The 19,943-nt window shown below is 37.6% G+C and overlaps 1 protein-coding gene across 11 annotated transcripts in view; it reads right to left on the bottom strand.

Annotated features, from left to right (window-relative positions):
* SEC31A (SEC31 homolog A, COPII coat complex component) overlaps window positions 1-18,774 on the bottom strand; it is a 77,006-nt gene extending 58,232 nt beyond the window's left edge. For 10 of the 11 annotated variants that reach the window (XM_041758709.1, XM_041758716.1, XM_041758714.1 and 7 more), the window contains exons 1-6: window positions 18,622-18,774; window positions 5,711-5,793; window positions 4,907-5,030; window positions 3,533-3,731; window positions 2,009-2,104; window positions 758-898 (exon numbers count right to left, since the gene is read on the bottom strand). In XM_041758709.1, coding sequence (XP_041614643.1) covers window positions 758-898; window positions 2,009-2,104; window positions 3,533-3,731; window positions 4,907-5,030; window positions 5,711-5,789 — 639 coding nt within the window. In that variant the 5' untranslated portion in view covers window positions 5,790-5,793; window positions 18,622-18,774. The remainder of the gene's footprint in view (window positions 1-757; window positions 899-2,008; window positions 2,105-3,532; window positions 3,732-4,906; window positions 5,031-5,710; window positions 5,794-18,621) is intronic. The other variant, XM_041758706.1, reaches the window with a different exon arrangement.
* Between the last annotated feature and the right edge of the window lie 1,169 nt (window positions 18,775-19,943).

Raw genomic sequence — 19,943 nt, forward strand, 5'->3', positions numbered from 1 at the left:
GTAGCTCAGTGGTTTAGCGCTGCCTTCAGCCCAGGGCATGATTCTGGAGACCCGGGGTCGAGTCCCACGTCAGGCTCCCTGCATGGAACTTGCTTCTCCCTCTGCCTGTGTCTCTGCCTCTCTCTATCTCTCTGTGTCTCTCATGAATGAATGAATAAATAAATAAATAAATAAATAAATAAATAAATAAAATCTTTAAAAAATAAAAAATAAAAACAAAGTAACAAAATAAGGCCTTTAATTATGCCCAAATTATTTTATAGCACATTATGACAGAGTATTAAGGAATTTGTAAGGCCACAAATTTGTTATATGGCTACATCTACTGGACAAATGGGAGAATATTAGCTCATTTAGCAGTACTTAATCAGAAGAGATGAAGCCAGGAGTTCAGAAACTACAAGTTCACAGTCATATAATTACTACCTGAAAAATGTGTACATTCTAGAGAAAGCCAAAGATAAACAGTTGCTATAACGGTTTCAAATAGCTACTAAAGTAAAAACCACCCGTATGTCATGGAATAAGGTATTTAATTAACAATCTCTCTCTTCATCATTAATAATGTCCAACATAGTTTACTGGAAATTTTATCTTTCCCAAGGAAAAAACTTCTTATTCCAACATGATTGGTCCATGAAAATACAGGATTTGACTTTATGAAAATTTGACTTGTTGTCAACACTGACAAACAATATAGAAATACCTATAGCAAAAATACAAGTTTCTGTATATGACAAATCAATCATATACTTACCCTGTTACTATGGTCACTAACTTTGATGATAGGTTCATTTTTTCTAAGATCCCATACTGTAGCCCTGCCACTGGGACTGGCTGATGCTAAAATATGCTGAACTTGTCTGTTCCACGCAATGCAGCTGATATCTTCTGGGGGCTAAAAGGAAGAAACTACTAAAAACCATTTCTCAATTACAATCAAATTTAACTACAAAATCTGATCCTTCTTAAAAAGTGAATTAAAATCTGATCTATTTATTCCACAAATTGTTTTATATTCATAACTTCTTAATACATAAGATTTAAAGCTCAGATATATGTCAATTCAAGTATTTTACCTTGTTTCATATGGTCTCATTTACTAGGCATTTATTAAGTTCCTGCAATGAATCCAGTACTTTTTCTTAATTTGCAACTGCCACAAGGTAGAGATAATAGACCACAAAGTAGACATTGATCAGTACTACAGACAACTAGGCAGAAAAAAGTCACAGCCTAGGAGAGCCGGGGTGCCTCAGTGGGTTAAGCATCCAACTCTTGATTTCAGCTCAGGTCATGATCTCAGGGTTGTGAGATCAAGCCCCACGTCATGCTTCACACTCACTGGGGAGTTTGCTTGGGATTCTCTCTGCCCCTTGCCCTTTGCCCCTCACCACCATGTGCACTCTCTCTCAAACAAACAAATAAATAAATTCTTTTAAAAATAAATAAATAGAAATAGAAATAAATGGTAGATCATATGCATCATCATACTACCTCTAACATGGCCAAAATGTTGGGGCCCATTATAAAGGCTACTCAAATTAAGTAGCCTATTTAACATAAACTTCAAGAAGGCAAGTGGAAGATTGTTCTTAACTTATAGAAATACATAGGAAAGGGGTTGAGTTATTATTATTTTTTAAATAAGTTTCCTTTCTAGTCTATGACTTTTAAGATAAGACATCATCAAAACACTATACAACATAAAATACTATACTATATAAAATACTGTATTTAAAAAATTATCAAAGGCTTGTCTATTTTATTCATTTCTATATGTCTAGTACATCAAACAGCATCTGGTAGTAGGCACTGAATAAATATATGCTGTTGAAGTTCTCACTGATACTTTGAAGAAACACATTTACTAATACTTTGCTGTACAGAAGGAAAATCATAACATCTAAACACTGATTTTAAACAAATATATTTTGTGTGAAAAAAATGAAGTAAGTGTTGAAGAGCAGATCTTGGTTTTTTTATGACATCAAAATCAACGTAATACCTGTGTTTTGGCGCCTGGTGTCATCGGAGTTGCAAAATTGTTGAGATCCCAAATATAGATTTCAGATTCATTAGCACCAGAAGCTACCAGATTAGTCTACAGTAAGACATAATTAATAAAGAAATAGTATTTATGAATAATTAAGAGAACTGAGAATAATTCCACTCAGAAAGGAAAAGCTCTATCAGCTTAAGGGTATACAACTTTTCTGTTTAAAAAAGCAAAACTCAGAGTGCCTGGGTGGCTCAGTCAGTTAAGTGTCTGCCTTCGGCTCAGGTCATGACCACAGGGTCCTGGGATCAAGCCCCACATTGGGTTCCCTGCTCAGTGGGGAGCCTACATCTCCCTCTCCCTCTGCTGCTTCCCCTGCTTGAGTTCACTCGCTCTCTAGTTCTCAAATAAACTCTAAAAAAAAAAAAAAAAGCAAAACTCATGAATTTCTAAATACTGTGCATAAAAATCTGAAATTGCAATAGTTTTTTAGAGATGTATATTATAAAATTTTGTTTCACTAAAAAAATAGTATGTGTACTGACATTATAATACAAGACATTAAAGAAGTAATTATATGGATAAATTCTTAAGCAATCATGCAACCATATGGGGATTATCATTTATACAGGAAGGGAATCTGATTATGAAAGAGAGACAAAAATAGGCAACCAATGATTGCTTTCAAACAAATAACTGAATCCTAAAATAATGGCATTTATCTCGAGATACCTCAGAGCCAGCTTCTGGAGCCAGACCAATACAGGGCTAGTAAAATCTTGTCTTAAACCCTCATGTCCTTCTAGTTCATTTACATTCAATCTTGTTCGGTTTGGCAGTATTTCTAGGTTATCTCTGTTGCATACTGTTAGGGTCAAAAAGACCCTAAAACTGTGATAGGAAGTACAGGAGGATGATAGGTTTCATATATTGGCTTTCATCCTTTATTATTCACTCTCATAAATTCTTCTCTTATCAACTGACATATAATATGAAAACAGAGGAATTCTATGGTTGTAGCCACCTATAATACAAGACACCAAAAAGCAGCAGCTGTTTAATTAACAAAGGAACTAGCTATCTAATCTAAAACGAAGATACCATAAACTATAGAAATAACGTTCAGGTCTGTATTTCTATGCCCTAAGTATTTATTTACAGTATAAGAAAAATAACTATTTTAAACTTTCTTGGGATAATATTCATGTTTTAGTTGTTATGCTCTAGTATCCTGTTAACTCAAGATCTTTGCTAACCAATACATTTATATAATTAATATTTAGTAAAGTTTCTGATGCAACAATAGACTGACTGTCTCTTCATTGCCTGATCCCCTCCATGGAGTTATTATCATTTACCCTGATCCCAACTCTCAACCCTCCATTCTTAAAAAAAAAAACACTTACTCATCAGTCTGCACGGACACACATTTTTAGCTTTCAATTCCATGACTGAGGCATAGTAGATTCATATACTTATTTCAAATAAGCAGCATGTATCTCAAGAATTATGAATAAATGTCAAAAGTCTAACCTGGAAAATATTCACATCCAAGGCTCTTACTGGGCCAGTATGCTTGTCATTTTGAGCAATTACAACTTCCTTGTCTCCAGCTATAATTTTAGAAGGATCATAAAGAATAATATTCCCATTTTCACCACCTGCAATCAGAACTCCAGAGACATTTCCTTTGGGATCCATCTTATGAGGCCCCCAAATCAACTTGTGGTACCTTTAAAAGAAAATGAGTAAATAACTGCCTTTTAAAGTCAAATATAGAAAAGAATTTGAAATTATATATTTAATTCCATATGTTTTCATAAATAATCTAAAGACATTGCTTCTCCTCTATTCCTGGTAACTGAGCATGACTTGGTGAAATGGCATTTTAGTTTTTATTTATATCCTTATGTGCATGTTCGATTTTATAATCCTGAAGAGTAAAACTTTTTGGTAGAGATAATGTAGTGTAAAATATACTTGATTTGTATGTCAAAAGACATGGGCTTAACAATGGTTTTACCATTTAGAAACTGTGAGATGCTGCACAGGTTACTGAATCTTCTTAAGCTGCTTTTGGTTCATCTGTAAAACAGAGCTCTAATCAACACTTCCCTTGATATTTTGACTACAGAAGTACTCACTGACAAGTGGGCTGTTAAGTAGTGGAGGTGTTAAAGGAATTATATGAAATTTTCTAAGAAAAGTAACGTATTCCGACAGTGGGAAACGGACATCAAAATTATGTCTATTAAGACGAGTACCTCTCACTGGTGGAGAATAAAAGATTACGGTTTGGCTAGCAGATGCAACATGAAGATGGCATGGGTGAGTAATGACAGAAAGGGTGGTGTGTAGGAAAACATAGACAAAAGGTATTTGAAGTTCCCATACTGAAGACTGAAGGAAAACTGAAGACAAAAGGTATTTGAACTCCCATCTGAAGTTCTTCAGAGCCCTCCCACAGTGGGAGGGCTCGGCTCTGAAGAAAATCCCATGAGATTCCATGATTTGAGCTGTGAGCTATTAGTTAAGGTACAATTTCTTCACCAAAAATTGACAAGGTAATGAGACAATAAGGTATATTTTACTACTCAAATGAAAGTGTCCCTTTTCTGCATTACAATAGGATGCTAAGTACTTGGAAAAGTGACCCAAATACCTACTATATAAGAAATCATGTCAACAAAAATTTCTGTGAAATATATTTTTAAATATAGATAAGTACAATGAAAAAAAAAAACCTATCAGAGATAATTACCATTAACACCTTAGTATTCATCCAACTAACTCATGTCATTGATGTTATTCTTTGCAGTTTCTAATAACAACATATTTATAGACGACAAACTAGGCACATAATCACAACCGTAAATAATGTCAGTTTAAAATTCATCAATCTCATACCTGTGAGAAGAAGAGAAAGTAGCACAAGATTTCATATCCAAGGATGGATCAGAGAGGTCTAATTCAAATATCTCAAGGGAAGCACTGGTACTAAATGTTGCATCCAATTGCTGAGCAGATGTTCCTATGAAAATGCACTTATGGTAACTATAGTGCAAAAATAAAAGACTCAGAGAACACCATACAAAACAAGTTAAATGCATCTTTTCCAATGATCTCACTCATGAATGCTGCATTAGTGACTAAAATCTCAGGATGCACGCCATGGAATAGATACTTAAAGTACTATATGAATGAAATTCTGACACAAGGCTTGCAGATTATGTAAGAGTGGATAGTGCAGATAACTTTTTAAACCTGTAGATATTTAAAAAGCTCCCTGTAAAAACAGTCTCTCAATTAACTATATCTGCTAGTATATCGTCACAAATGATATAACTTTCTTTTTATATAAAAATGCTAGCATCAAAACTGTTTTTCATTCAAATTGATACTAACTTACTTGTTATCTATTGTGCTTAATATTGGAGGAATAAAGATGAAACATAATTCTTATGAAGTAGGGAAGACACTATACATGTAATATATTGTTCATCATGCTACGATGAACAAGGTGCTATAAGGGAACACACAGGAAGGTCACTGAACTCAGCTGAAAGGGAGAATGAAGGTATCTCATTAGGGAAGGAGAGGCTTTCTAGAAGAGATGAAGCTTGAAATGAGTTTTAAAGGACAGGTATAAATAAGCCAAATGTGGAAAAGAAGAAATTAAGTGACTCATACTATCTTCTCTGTTGAATTTACCTGTAGCTAGGTAAATGGGATGATTCTGGGCGGGGCTCCAGGCCTGCATGGCCGTACGGTCTACTTCCTTTAACTTCATCCTGCTAAAGAGAATATTTTACATAGAAACATGCTGAACGTGTAACACAGAACATCAACATTTTTTACACAGACATATACTGAACCAACAACTACATCATGAGAATGTACAAATGCCCGTAAATCAAACTGGTTCAGGTATCACTTGTTGGGAACATTCAATATTAGAAAGAAGAAAAACTTGTTAAATTACTTTGAGACAAATATAGGGCTTTTTTAATTGTTTACAAATTATAGTCCTTCAAGTGAAAAATCAGTCTGAAAAAAAGACTTAAGAGTAAGACAAAGCACACAATAAACAAGGTATATATTCCTGGAACAGGATTACTAAGTGATTAAGAGCTGTTTTAAAAATTAATTTTAAATTCTAATTACTGAAAAGAATATAGTAAACCTACAGATTTTTTTTTAAAGATTTTATTTTTTCATCAGAGACACAGAGAAAGGCAGAGACATGGGCAGAGGGAGGAGCAGGCTCTCCATGGGAAGGAGCCTGATGCAGGACTCAATCCCAGGACCCTGGGAACTAAAGGCAGACAAGATACTCAACCACTGAGCCACCCAGGCATCCTATAAACCTATAGATTTTAAAGATAAATTTGGCAGAAATTTAAAAACCTGGTCACTCCAAGCTACAATTCCACATACCACTAGTTTACATATTCTGTTAAAGTTACCTTGGTAGAAAAATTCAGGAAGTACTGTGCTGTAACTTAAAAAAAAAAAAAATTGTCATTGTCCATAAATACATTCACACAGCACAGTATTCCACTGTAAAATGTACCATAATTTACTTACTTAGTTCACAACTGATGAACATCTGAGTTGTTTTTAATCTTTTGCTATTTTTACAAACAATGCTGAAATAAATAGCCATATGTACATGTTAATTCATTCATGGGCCAGGATAGCTATAAATTTCCAGAAGTAAAACTGCTGGGTTAGAGATAAATGCAATTTTTAATTTTGATGGCTATTGCCAAGTTGCCCTCCACAATAACTGTACCTTGTCACATTCCCCCACAGCCTTACCAGAGTAACCACAGCCTTACCAGAGTAACCACCTTTAGATTTTTATTCCCCCACGGCCTTACCAGAGTAACCACCTTTAGATTTTTATCAAATGATAGGTGAAAAATGTTTACTCTGAGTAGTTACAATTTGCATTTCTCATGCCATAAATAAGGTTGAGCTTCTTTTTTATAGGGTTATGGGTCATCCACATTTCCTTCTCTGTCACCTTTTTGGTCTATTCTTGTCTATTTTACTTGTCTATTTTTCTATTGGATTGTCAGACTTTATTTTTATTATTATTATTTTTTACATTTCACATTTTTGTTGTTGTTGTTAGTAAAGTGATATTAGTTTATTAAGCAAAGTTGCAGAGAAAGCTCTCAGAAGTGAGAGGAGTCCTGACAGAGTTGCCCTCCTTTCACAACATTTTGATTTTTAAAAAATAGATTTTATTGGGGCATTTGGGTAGCTCAGTTGGTCAAACATCTGCCTTCAGTTCTAGTCATGATCCTAAGGTCCTGGGATCAAGTCCTACATCAGGCTCCCTGCTCAGCGGGGAGTCTGCTTCTCCCTCTCCCTCTAACCCTCCCACTTGCTCATGCTCTCACTCCCTCATTCTAATGAATAAATTTTTAAAATCTTAAAAAAAAAAAAAATTCATCAGAGCAGTTTCAAGTTCACAGAAAAAGAGTGAAAAGTCTAGAGATCTCACATTCCTCCCTCTCTCTTCCCCCAATCCCGCTCCACTCGCCCCTACCCTAGTCTTTCCCACCATAAACTGTCCTGTACCACAGTGGTACATTTGTTACAATCCAACCTATATTGACACACCATTATCAAGCAAAGTCCATGGCTTGCTTTAGGGTTCACTCTTTGGGTATTCTATCAGTTTGGACAAATGAATAATGACACATATCCACTCACCTGTATCCACCCATCCACAGTTAAAGTATCACTCAGAAGCTTTCCTGCCCTAAAAATTCTATGTTCTCCCTCTTTATACCTCTCTTCCTCCCTCATGACAACCACTGATCTCTTTACTCTCTCCAGAGTTTTTTTTTCCTTTTCCAGAATGTTACTTATTTATATAGTATGTAGCCTTTTCAGATTCGCTTTTTTTTTATTTTAAAGATTTTATTTATTCATTCCTGAGAGACACACAGAGAGTGAGAGGCAGAGACACAGGCAGAGGGAGAAGCAGGCCCCATGCAGGGAGCCTGATGCGGGACTCAATACCAGGACTCCAGGATCACACCTTGGGCTGAAGGTGGTGTTAAACCACTGAGCCACCCAGGGATCCCCATTTTTTTTTTTTTTTAAGATTTTAGATTGACTTCTTTACTTAGCAACAGGTATTTAAAATTCCTCCCTGTCTATTTGCAACTTGATAGCTCATTTCTTTTTAGCACTGAAAAATATTCCATTGTATGGATGTAGCACTTTTTAAGAAATAGTTTCTGAATTTTGAGTAGGTAGAAAGGCCTTTTGCATGCCAAGGTTATGAAGAAATTCACCCATATTTTTCTTCTAAGCAAGTTCATCAGTGGCCTTTTCTTTTCATTTAAATTTTGACCCAGAACCTGAAATACATCCCGGTATACAATATATGCTCATAGTTTGTTTTTCTTATTACAATGAAACCACTTATTGAAAAGTCTATCTTTTTCCTACAATTTTAAGATATAACTTTTATCATGTACTATGTTCCTATATTTAGGTTTATTTCTGGAATTACTCTTTATGTTTATATTCCTATAGGTAAGGATCTACATTCCTGTATATATTTAGGTTTATTTCTGGATTCCCGTTCCTTATGTCCATTTATTTATTTACATGTTAGACATTCCACTGTTTTTTTAAAAATTTATTTAAGCAATCTCTATACCAAATGTGGGGCTCGAACTCATAACCCTGAGATCATTCCAATTTTAGTATATGTGGTGCCAAAGTGAGTACAACCTTGAGATCAGGAGTGCATGCTTTACTAATTAAGCCAGCTAAGTGCTGCAAGCATTCCTTTGTTTTAAATACTTAGACTTTACAGGAGTAGGATTCTCATAACCCCTAACCATTGCTTATCTCCCACACCATTTTCCTTACTGTCACTGTTTATTTTATTACATAAACTTTAGGACAGTTTGTGCCTAATTCCAGAAAAAAAAAGAGAACGTTAATATTTTTATTGAATATGCATCAAATTAATATATTAATTTATGGAGAAACTGACACAATGTTGAATCTTTCCACTGAGAACATATTGTCAATTGGGACACCTGAGTAGTTCGTTGGTTAAGTGTCTGTCTCTGCTCAGGTCATGATCCCAGGGGTCCTGGGATTGAGTCCAGACTCCTTGCTCAGCTGGGAGCCTGCTTCTTTGTCTGCCACTCCCCCTGCTTGTGCGTTCTCTCTCTGACAAATAAAGAAAATCTTAAAAAACAACATGCCTTTTAAGTTTTTTTTTTAATCTTTCAGTATTACTTTAAATTTTTTGATATATTGGGTTTGTTTATTCCTAGTATTTTATCTTTCGGTTTATAAATGTGACTCACCCCCATCCCACAACCATTATATAGACTGTCTTCCTGGTATTGTTTTACAAAGGCTAATAGCATTCGTACTACCCTATCAAGCAGTAGTGATAACAATTGAGATTTCTTGTCTTTTTTCCCTTCTTTAGTGGAAAGCCTACTATATCACCATGGGACATGACTTTAGGTTTTATTTTTATTTTTTAAAAAAGATTTATTTATTTATTTATTTATGATAGAGAGAGAGAGAGAGAGAGAGAGAAAGAGAGAGAGAGAGAGGCAGAGACACAGGAGGAGGGAGAAGCAGGCTCCATGCTGGGAGCCCGACGCGGGACTCAATTCCGGGACCCCAGGATCACGCCCTGGGCCAAAGGCAGGGGCTAAACCGCTGAGCCACCCAGGGATCCCCTGACTTTAGGTTTTAAAATACACATATAGGGCAGCCCCGGGGGCGCAGTGGTTTAGCGCCGCCTGCAGCCCCGGGTGTGATCCTGGAGACCCCGGGGATGAGTCCCACGGAAATCAGCCATCAATTACTGTTTTATTGAATGCTATTTATAAAGACTGGGTTTTGAATTCTGTCAAATGCTTTTTCATGAGGTAATCAGAATGACCACAGATTCTTCTTGGGTCTATCAATAAGACAAATTATACTAATAGATTTTCTAATACAGACCATCTCTTTCTACCCTGAATAATAAACTTCTCATGATGTATTATTCTACTAATGTGCTGCTAGATTCCATTTGTTTAACAGAGTTTTGCTTCTGGCATTGTAAAACTGCGTCTATACTTTTCTTCCTTGCAACTGTCATCAGGTTTTGATATCAATATTATTACTCACTTCAAAAAAAATGTAGTTTTCCATCTTTCTCTATGCTCTGAAACAGTTTCAACAGCAGCACTGAAATTACTGTTGTTATTTTTTTCAAATATTTAGCAGAATTCTCTCATGAAACATCTGGGGTTGATGGTTTTTGGGGAGGAGCTGCTCTTCTAATTTTCTCTATTTCTTCTATAGAAATTGATCTATTTGAATTTTCTTTATTCAGGGTCATTTCTTGTAAATCTTATTTTCCTATGATAATCCTTTAATTTTTTTTACAGATTTTCTCACTTTTAAAGACTTGAACACACTCATGATTTTTAAATTTTTGCTATTTATGATTATTTATCCTTACTACATATATTTGTGCTTTGTTTCCCCCTACTGTCTTCTTTAATAAATGATTAGCTTGGCTAGCAATTTGTCTATTTTCAAACAGCCAATTCATTACTTCTTTCTGTTTTCTAATTCACTAATTTCTTTTATTTTTATTAATTCCTTTCATCTTTTCATTTACTTAGATCTTCCTCTAACTTTTTGAGTTAAATGCTTAACCCACTCATTTTTATTATTTATTCTTCACTAATATAAATATATTTTTAAAAGATTTTATTTATTTATTCATGGAAGACACGGAGAGAGAGAGAGGCAGAGACACAGGCAGAGAGAGAAGCAGGCTCCATGCAGGGAACCTGACGTGGGCCTTGATCCCAGGTCTCCAGGATCACATCCTGGGCTGAAGGCGGCACTAAACTGCTGAGCCACCAGGGCTGCCCACTAATATAAATATTTAAAGCTTTGAGTTTCCTCTGAGCACTGCTGTAGCTAGATTCCATATATTTCTAGTATTCTCATCACTATGGTCATTTATATTCTACAATTTCCACATGTGTTCTCCATTGATCCAATAGTTGTTTGAATTTATTTATTTATTTATTTATTTATTTATTTATTTATTTTTTCAATTTTTATTTATTTATGATAGTCACAGAGAGAGAGAGAGAGAGGCAGAGACAAAGGCAGAGGGAGAAGCGGGCTCCATGCACCGGGAGCCCGACGTGGGATTCGATCCCGGGTCTCCAGGATCGCGCCCTGGGCCAAAGGCAGGCGCTAAACCGCTGTGCCACCCAGGGATCCCTTTTTTTTTTTTTTTTTCAATTTTTATTGTTGTTTGAATTTAATATGCAAGTAAAGGGATCTTCTTACTACTCTTGAGATTTTATACTATTTCTCCTTTTAAAATTTATTGAAAAAAATTTATTGAAGTTTCCTTTGGGGCCTATAGAGAAGTTTCTGTAAATGTTTCGTGAGATCTAAAAAGAAGGAATACACTGTTTTCAGGGTCAAGTTCAATATATATTAAATCTACCCTATTGACTTAATTGTTTAGGTCATCTACAGTCTTACTGTGTTTCTATTTGATTTGTTCTAGACCAAGAACACTGAGTTAAAAGTCACTTATTACTAATGCATTTTTGCTTATTTTTCTTGGTACCTCCTGAAAGTTACTTTTATTTAATACATAGTTATATGGTTGACAGATATTCATAATGTTAAATATTCACTGCCAAAAACACATTTTAGCTTTGTAGTCTTTCTTCTTCATCTTAAGTAATCCCATGGGCCTGAATTCCACTTTGTCTCATATTAAGACCAATATCTAGCTTACTTTTGTTGTGCCTTTATGTATATATATATTTTTTCCCTTTTCAATTTTTTTAAGGTTTTATTTATTTATTCATGAAGACACAGAGAGAGAGAGAGAGAGACAGAGACAGGCAGAGGGAGAAGCAGGTTCCATGCAGGGAGCCCGACGTGGCACTTGATCCTGGGTCTCCAGGCCCTGGGCTGAAGGTGGCACTAAACTGCTGAGCCACCCGGGCTGCCCGCCTCTTCAACTTTTGAACTACTTTTTTGCTGGCTGCCTTAAAGACAGCAACAAATTTTTAAAAATTTAAAAAATCAGATTTTTCTTGGTGATCCAATTTGAAAAATGTTTAATAGATTAGCTAATAAGGCCATATAAAATTTTGATATAATATTTTCTCCTAATTTGACAGATGTGGTTGCTCTTCGTTCTGTATTATTTTGCTATGTTTAGTTTTATAATTAAAAAAAAATACTTTCCCTGTTGTTCCTATTTGTGTATTTATAATTATTCTGATAATTAGGATTAATTGTATTTTTGTTCTAATATGTATTTCTGGTTCTATCTTTTTAGTTTAAAATGTTATTTAGTACCATTAATCCTCTATTTCTTTACACAGTAATTACTATGGAGCACTAATGATATTAGTTTACATAATCTTACTGTCCTTCTTGTACTACAGTTATAGTCAACAGTATTATCTTTCTCAGTGTTTACCTTTGTACTGTTGAATATCTTTATACTTCTACCAATTGATTTGTCAGCTTTAAACATTGTCCTTTGACTCCCAGCCATTACATTTTTTTTTAATTTTTTTTTTTAATTTTTTTTTTTTTTTTTTTTTTTTATTTACGATAGTCACAGAGATAGAGAGAGAGAGAGAGAGAGAGGCAGAGACACAGGCAGAGGGAGAAGCAGGCTCCATGCACCGGGAGCCCGACGTGGGATTCGATCCCGGGTCTCCAGGATCGCGCCCTGGGCCAAAGGCAGGCGCCAAACCGCTGCGCCACCCAGGGATCCCGACTCCCAGCCATTACAGATGAGGCGATCCATAAACTTATTCTACCTCCAATTTTTTTCCTACTTTCCACTTTTTATTTTTTTAAAGTTTTATAACCAATTCCTACATGATCAGATATTTAACATATACATTTTATTCTTTCTTCTTTTAGTTTCAGGTCTGTAGTTATATATATTTAAACCTCTCCAACATTTCATTTGCCAGCTTTCTTACTCATCTCTAGAGGATGAAGGTCATGTTCCAATAGCTTCCTTAAGAAAGCCTTAAGTCTATGTATATCTGATGTGTTTATTTAAGTCTAATATGCCCTATGCTTTACATGTTCCAATTGTTTATACTTGAGATAATAAAAATGAAGGCACAGAAAGATTAAATCATTTGTACATGCTAGTGAGGGGCAGAGCCAAGATTTGTTTTGTTTTTATTTTTATTTTTTTAAAAGATTTTATTTATTTATTCATAAGAGATACAGAGAGAGAGAAAGGCAGAGACATAGGCAGAGGGAGAAGCAGGTTACATGCAGGGAGCCTGACATGGGACTCGATTCCAGGTCTCCAGGATCATACCCTGGGCTGAAGGCAGCACCAAACCGCTGAGCCACCAGGGCTGCCCCTGTTTTGTTTTCAAAGATTTTATTTATTTATTCATGAGAGACAGAGAGAGAGAGAAAAAGAGAGAGAGAGAGAGAGAGAGGCAGAGACACAGGCAGAGGAGCAAGCTCCATGCAGGGAACTTGACATGGGACTCGATTCCGGGACTCCAGGATCACGCCCTGGGCTGAAGGCAGGCGCTAAACCACTGAGCCACCTGGGCTGCCCCCAGAGCCAAGATTTGAACTCAGAAGTTTACTTTCAGAGTCTAATCTCTTGTTACCCCAACAAATTCAGGTATTTTAATCATAGAACACATACTAACATTTAGAAGAAATAATAACAAAGCAACTAGGATTCATGGGGACACTAAGAGAAGAAGAAATGGGGGCACCTGGGTGGTTCTTTCAGTTATGCATCTGCCTTGGGCTCAGGTCATGATTGGGATGGAGCCCCACCCCACATCTGTTTGGCTCCCATTTAGGCAGGAGTCTGCTTCTCCCTCTCCCTCTGCTCCTCCTCTCTGCTCATGCGCTCTCTCTCTTTCTCTCTCTCAAATAAATAAATGAAATCTTTAAAAAGAAGAAATGTATTTTAGAAACTGTGCTAGGTTAGGCAAAAGTGGATTAACGAGGTTCGATCATGTGGTTAAAAGTAATAGGCCTCTGGAGTCAATGCTGGTTCTGAATATTGGTTCTGCTACTTATTATGATACACTAGACACACTGTTTAACCTCCCTAAGCCCCATTTGTAAAATGAAGATAAGAGTCACTACCTCATGGGATGTTCTGAAGTTTAAATGAGATAATGTATTTTATATAGGGCCAAACTCAGTGTCCAGCACATGGTTAACATGGGCTTTAATATGCTATTTTTAAAAATTATTACAAGCATGAGATTAATCAAGAAAACTACCATCTAGTTTCCTAAGGCTGTTCTGAAAAAAGAGGGAAAATCTCAATTTTCTAAGAAGCGAAAAAGCCTATAAATGAAATGCTCTCTTTTCTCAGCCAACTGTTTTTATTAAGAAGTTCAAGTTCCAGCTACTTTCAGAGAAGTACCCTAATGATCCAATCCACAATGATCTAAATTATCTCTTAACTGTTTGGACCACTTTAAATATTTTATAATAAAGTGTCTTATTCTAATTTAACAAAACTTTATAACATTCTATTAGTACATACTGTTACATATTTTTCCATTGCCTTTTTATAACCACCTGTTTTATGTCATCGTCTCATTAACTTGACAAATAATGTACTTTTTTTTTTTTTAAGGATTATTTATTCATGAGAGAGAGAGAGAGAGAGAGAGAGAGAGGCAGAAACACAGGCAGCGAGAGAAGCAGACTCCTCGCAGGGAGCCTGATGTGGGACTCCAACCTCCGACTGAAGATCATGCCCTGAGCCAAAGGCAGACGCTCAACCACTGAGCCACCCAGGCGTCCCTAACGTCTTTTTTTTTTCAATTAAATATTACAACTTTTACCCTTTGTGGAATCAAAATTGCCTAGCTCACAGTAAGGTACAGAAAAAGTTTTGCTTGTTTTATTTTGAATGTTTATATTTAGGGAAATATAAAAAGACTGATGAGCTAGAAAGATCACTTTCAGGTAAAACATTTAATTTTTTTAATTCTTAAGTGTTTAAAGGAAAAATAATTTTAATCACTTTAAGTTTTCTTATTTAAAAAATAGGGGAAAGTATCATTAAAGGAAAAAGAGGTTTTAAAAAATGCTTTAGAAAAAATGCTTTAGAATAATTTCTAAAAGTGAAAACAAAATATCTATATATATTTTTAAAAAACCCAACTGAACAGAACTATATCTAAGAGCAAAGGTACATTAAAGGTTACCTAATTCATGAACACTTAGTTAATGTGTAACATTTACTGAAAGAGAGAGAGACAAATTCACAAGTACATAAAATGGTTAAGTGGGAATACAAAACATTTATAAAAGTCTTATTTCTTGTCCTTAGCACTCAATGTTCCACTAAATGCAGTTGCACTTATTAAGTTGTACTGAACACAAGACTTCAATACCAACTGTTGTTGTTGTTGTTGTTGTTTAAAATCACTACAATAATGGCCTGGAGCTATGTTAAGTGGTCTGAATTTAATTAAAGAGTACCGTAATTTTATCCATTGCAATCATTCTCAAAACACTAAGAATACTATGGAAATACCGCCTGTGTATTCTCTTAGAAATGATCATTTAGTTGTAACTAATTTTCTTGAAAATCTGAAGGTTTAGATTAAACCATGTGTACTCCCCAAGTATGACATGCTTCAAAAGCCTTGTGCAATTTTTTTCAATATCATATATGATTAGAATTTACACTATGCAGACTTATTTAAGACTATTTTACACAGAACAAAATCATTATGATAACACAAAAAGAAAACTGCTAGGACAGTGGCTTGTTCACGTGTCATCTACAAGACAATATTTATAGCACAGCAATCTAGGATATGGAGTCTGGAGCCATACCCTCAGTTTAAATCCCAGCTCCACCTTGTCCTAGCTCTGACATGCTCTAAAAGGCATGTATCTTTCCCTATGTGTGTCTTGGCTACCCACTTGGTAAAATAAGTATAACAAAAGTCTGCATAAGAAGAGTTGCTGTGAGACGCCTGGGTGGCTCAGTGGCTGAGTGTCTGCCTTCCACTCAGGGCATGATCTCAGAGTCATGGGATCAAGTCCCACATAGGGCTCCTTGCTGGGAGCCTGCTTCTCCCTCTGCCTGTGTCTCTCCCTCTCTCTGACATGAATAAATAAAATCTTAAAAAAAAAAAAAAAGAGTTGTGAGAATTAAATGAGGCATTACACAGAGGGCTTAGAACAGTAGCTGCCACGTAGTAAATACATGCTTGTAAATATCAGCTATGGCAAAAGTCACAATTTAAAATTTTAGTTTATCACAATAAATCTCCAAGAATACCTCTACTGAAGGGGCACCTGGGTGGCTCAGTCGGTTAGAGTGTCCAACTCTTGGTTTTGGTTCAGGTCTTGATCTCTTGAGATCAAGCCCCACATAGGGCTCAATGCTGAGTGGGGAGTTGGCTTGGGATTCTCTCTCTCCCTCTGCCACTCCTCCACTGCTTGCTCTGTGTTCTTTCTCTCTCAAATAAATAAATAAATCTTTTTTTTTTTTTAAAAAGAATACATCTATTGAAGAAAACTTATTTGCCAGTGTAGAACTTATTTTTTCACCCAAGTTTCTCCCCACAACATGCGTGTAGTTAAATGCATGCTATTAAGTGGAAGCTTTTTTCTTTCTGCTCATTTTTTAACTGCTAATTCTGTAAAGCAGTACTAAAACCTAACAGTTCTATTGTCTGAAAAATACCAAACTTACACTACTACATATAAAGATGACTCATAACTCAGAAAGTAAAAAGTGGAAGAGTTAATAGAATTGCAAACTCTGACTCTCAAAAAATCGCTAGCTGGCACCGCATTTGGTAAAAATCCATCTTGTGTGGGCAAGTATCTTATCATGGATGGGCACATTTGTTCTAGAGTATTTATTTACTGTTATTGATGTTCTAGGCTCATCTCACTCAACCAAAATCAAATCAAAGAACTAACTGCGTTGAACTAAATGCTGGTGTATTTATTTATTTATTTATTTATTTAATTTTAAAAAAAAATTTATTTATGATAGTCACAGAGAGGGAGAGAGAGAGAGGCAGAGACATAGGCAGAGGGAGAAGCAGGCTCCATGCACCAGGAGCCTGATGTGGGACTCGATCCCGGGTCCCCAGGATCGCGCCCTGGGCCAAAGGCAGGCGCTAAACTGCTGCGCCACCCAGGGATCCCAATGCTGGTGTAATTATCTAGAATCTAATAAGTAAAACTTTTTGACCTGAAATTAACCTAAGAATGACAACATTTCTAAAAACACTGAAAAAAATCAATTTTAATAATATCACCTGACAAGAATTAATTTGGGATCTGTAAACCTCATGAAATTATATAGAGAATTCTGTGTGTGTGTGCATTTTTCTAGGAAGGTGATCCAATGCTTTCATCAGATCCTAAAAAGGGAGTGGAATTCCAAAAAGTTAAGAATCACTGCTCTTTCTAATTTCTTTCTACTCTTATGTTATTATTATATTATAAATTATATATTGTTGTTTCAAAAAGAACCTGCTTATATAAAATTAAGCAGTCTAATTCTAAATTCATTCCAATCTCACATTTCCCAAATAACTTTGGACATGTATAACATAAATTCACAACTACAAAAACACTTCAAGTTACCCAAAAATTCTTAGTCTACAAACCTTTCCCAGAGCTGTTTAAGAAACAGTAAGAAACAAAGAGCACAGAGGAACCACTAGAAACTACCTGTGAGTAAACTTTAGCCAATCCCAGAACAATCAGTATGTACAGAAAACAAGGGTCGGTATGAGAAGAGCGAGGCTCTAATTATCTACTGAACAGTTACAAGTGGCGACAGTCAAATTTCAGCATTCTGTAGTTAGAAAAGGCAGTTTTGGAGAGAGGATTTAGCACAGATCATCACTGCAGTTTCACAAAGACCTGCTTGATAAAGTTCATAATGCCCACAAGCCCATGTCATATTTTTATTCGTTTTACACCTGCCCTGTAGTTTAATCTCCCATTACAATAACTTATTAGCAAAAACATACAACACTTAATGAGATTTCCTTCGAGGTATAGGCTTAGATTGGCGACTACCCTTAAAATAATCCAATCCCGGTTCAATGACAGGAGCCTTCCGTTGAAAACCTACGAACCCTTAAACCTGGCAACAGTTCAAATACAAACAAAAAATCATAAACTAAAGTCAACCAAAGTGATCCCGAGGTTCGCCTCCTTCCCTCTCCCTCGGGGCCCGCACCTCTTTGTGCACAAGGGTGTGAGGGTCTTCTAACCTCCCACCCCAGTTACCCGCCCGGCACGACCCCCCGTCGCAAGCCTCAGGGGAGCTCCTGCTCAGCAGGGGAAACGTTGGCGGATGTGGATCGGCGCGATCCCCGCAGCAGCCGTGACGCCAGGCTTGTCCCGACGGGCCCGAAACCAAGACCAGGGGCGCGCCGCCACCACAGACCGGGCCTCAGGCTGGCGGGGACCCGCGGCGGCCGATGCCGCGCACCCAGCTTTCGCCGGTGCTTTACCTCACGGCCCGAGGGCCGGCGAAGAAGACGGGGGGGGGGGGGAAGAGGCGGACACACCTGGCGAGGACCCTCGGCGACCGGTTCCTGTGTTAGCGCGACGTCCGTCGGACTCTCCCAGCATTCGCCGCCGCCCCTCCTCCCGCCCCAGGGCCACCTCCACGTTCCGCTTCAACGTGGCAGCCGCAGCCCCTCCCAGCCGGCCGGGCGCCGCTTCCGGGAGCGACGCCTCGCCCGGCCCACTCAGGCGCGCCGCCTGCCACGGCACTTCCGGGAGCGGCGCAGGCGGCGTCCCGGGCCTGGGTGCGCGCTGCCGGCCGGCGGCGGGCTGGCTCGCTGCTGGGGCTGGAGACCTGCTCTGAGGGACGGCGTGCACGGCCGGTGCGGTGACCCGGGGCACGCGAGAAAGAAAGTCTGGCCGGGCGTAGCGGTCGGCTGAAGAGCGGCCGGGCCGGCAGAACGCCACGTAGCGTTAGTCCTGTGAGACGTCGGCGGCCCGGCGACACTGCCAACACCGGACTAATCGCGTGAAAATCGGGCTGCAGGGCCCTAATTGTAGTAACTAATTTGTGATTCGCTCTTTAAAATTGCATAGTTGGTTCTACAGTATTACCGCTTTTTGGGAACTTCTTTAAAACCAAATGGGGGGATCCTTGGGTGGCGCAGCGGTTTGGCGCCTGCCTTTGGCCCAGGGCGCGATCCTGGAGACCCGGGATCGAATCCCACGTCAGGCTCCCGGTGCATGGAGCCTGCTTCTCCCTCTGCCTGTGTCTCTGCCCCTCTCTCTCTCTCTCTCTCTGACTGACTATCATAGATAAATTAAAAAAAAAAAAAAAAAAGAACCAAATGCGCTCGTCAGTCTGTTGTGGACGTATTTGTTACTCCAGCGGCGTAGCCCGGTTAGCTCGTGTGGCACGGTTTGAGATCTACGAAGGTTTGCCCTTACGTCACTGGCACTCCACTAGCTCTGCCAGACCCTGGCATCTAATTAATCTATTGCTTGGATGTCGTTCTTAGTTTAGGAATTGTTTTGCAGCAAAGAAAGGAAAACCAGAGGAAAAGCACTTGGTAAACGATCAGAACTTGGATTGAACCCAGGTCTTCCTGCTAGAGCAATTCTCTTCCCATTACGCCCATCAACCAACGGTCTCTTTCTTCAAGCTTTCTCTAAAGCGCCTTCACTTCTAAGTACTAGAGAGAATGTTTGCACTCCCACTACATTTTTTTGAACAACTTTTAATGTCTTATACTTGTTCAATTTGAAAAGCCAAGTTTATTTCTCTAGGACAGAAATAGACTAAACATCACTTAGGCTACAGTAGCTAATTTCTCCTGTTCTACAAAGCCATTTTTATTGAACTGCAAGTTTGCCTAGAGATACC

This window comes from Vulpes lagopus, chromosome 6, assembly GCF_018345385.1.
Source record: "Vulpes lagopus strain Blue_001 chromosome 6, ASM1834538v1, whole genome shotgun sequence".
NCBI classification, from domain to species: Eukaryota; Metazoa; Chordata; class Mammalia; order Carnivora; family Canidae; genus Vulpes; species Vulpes lagopus.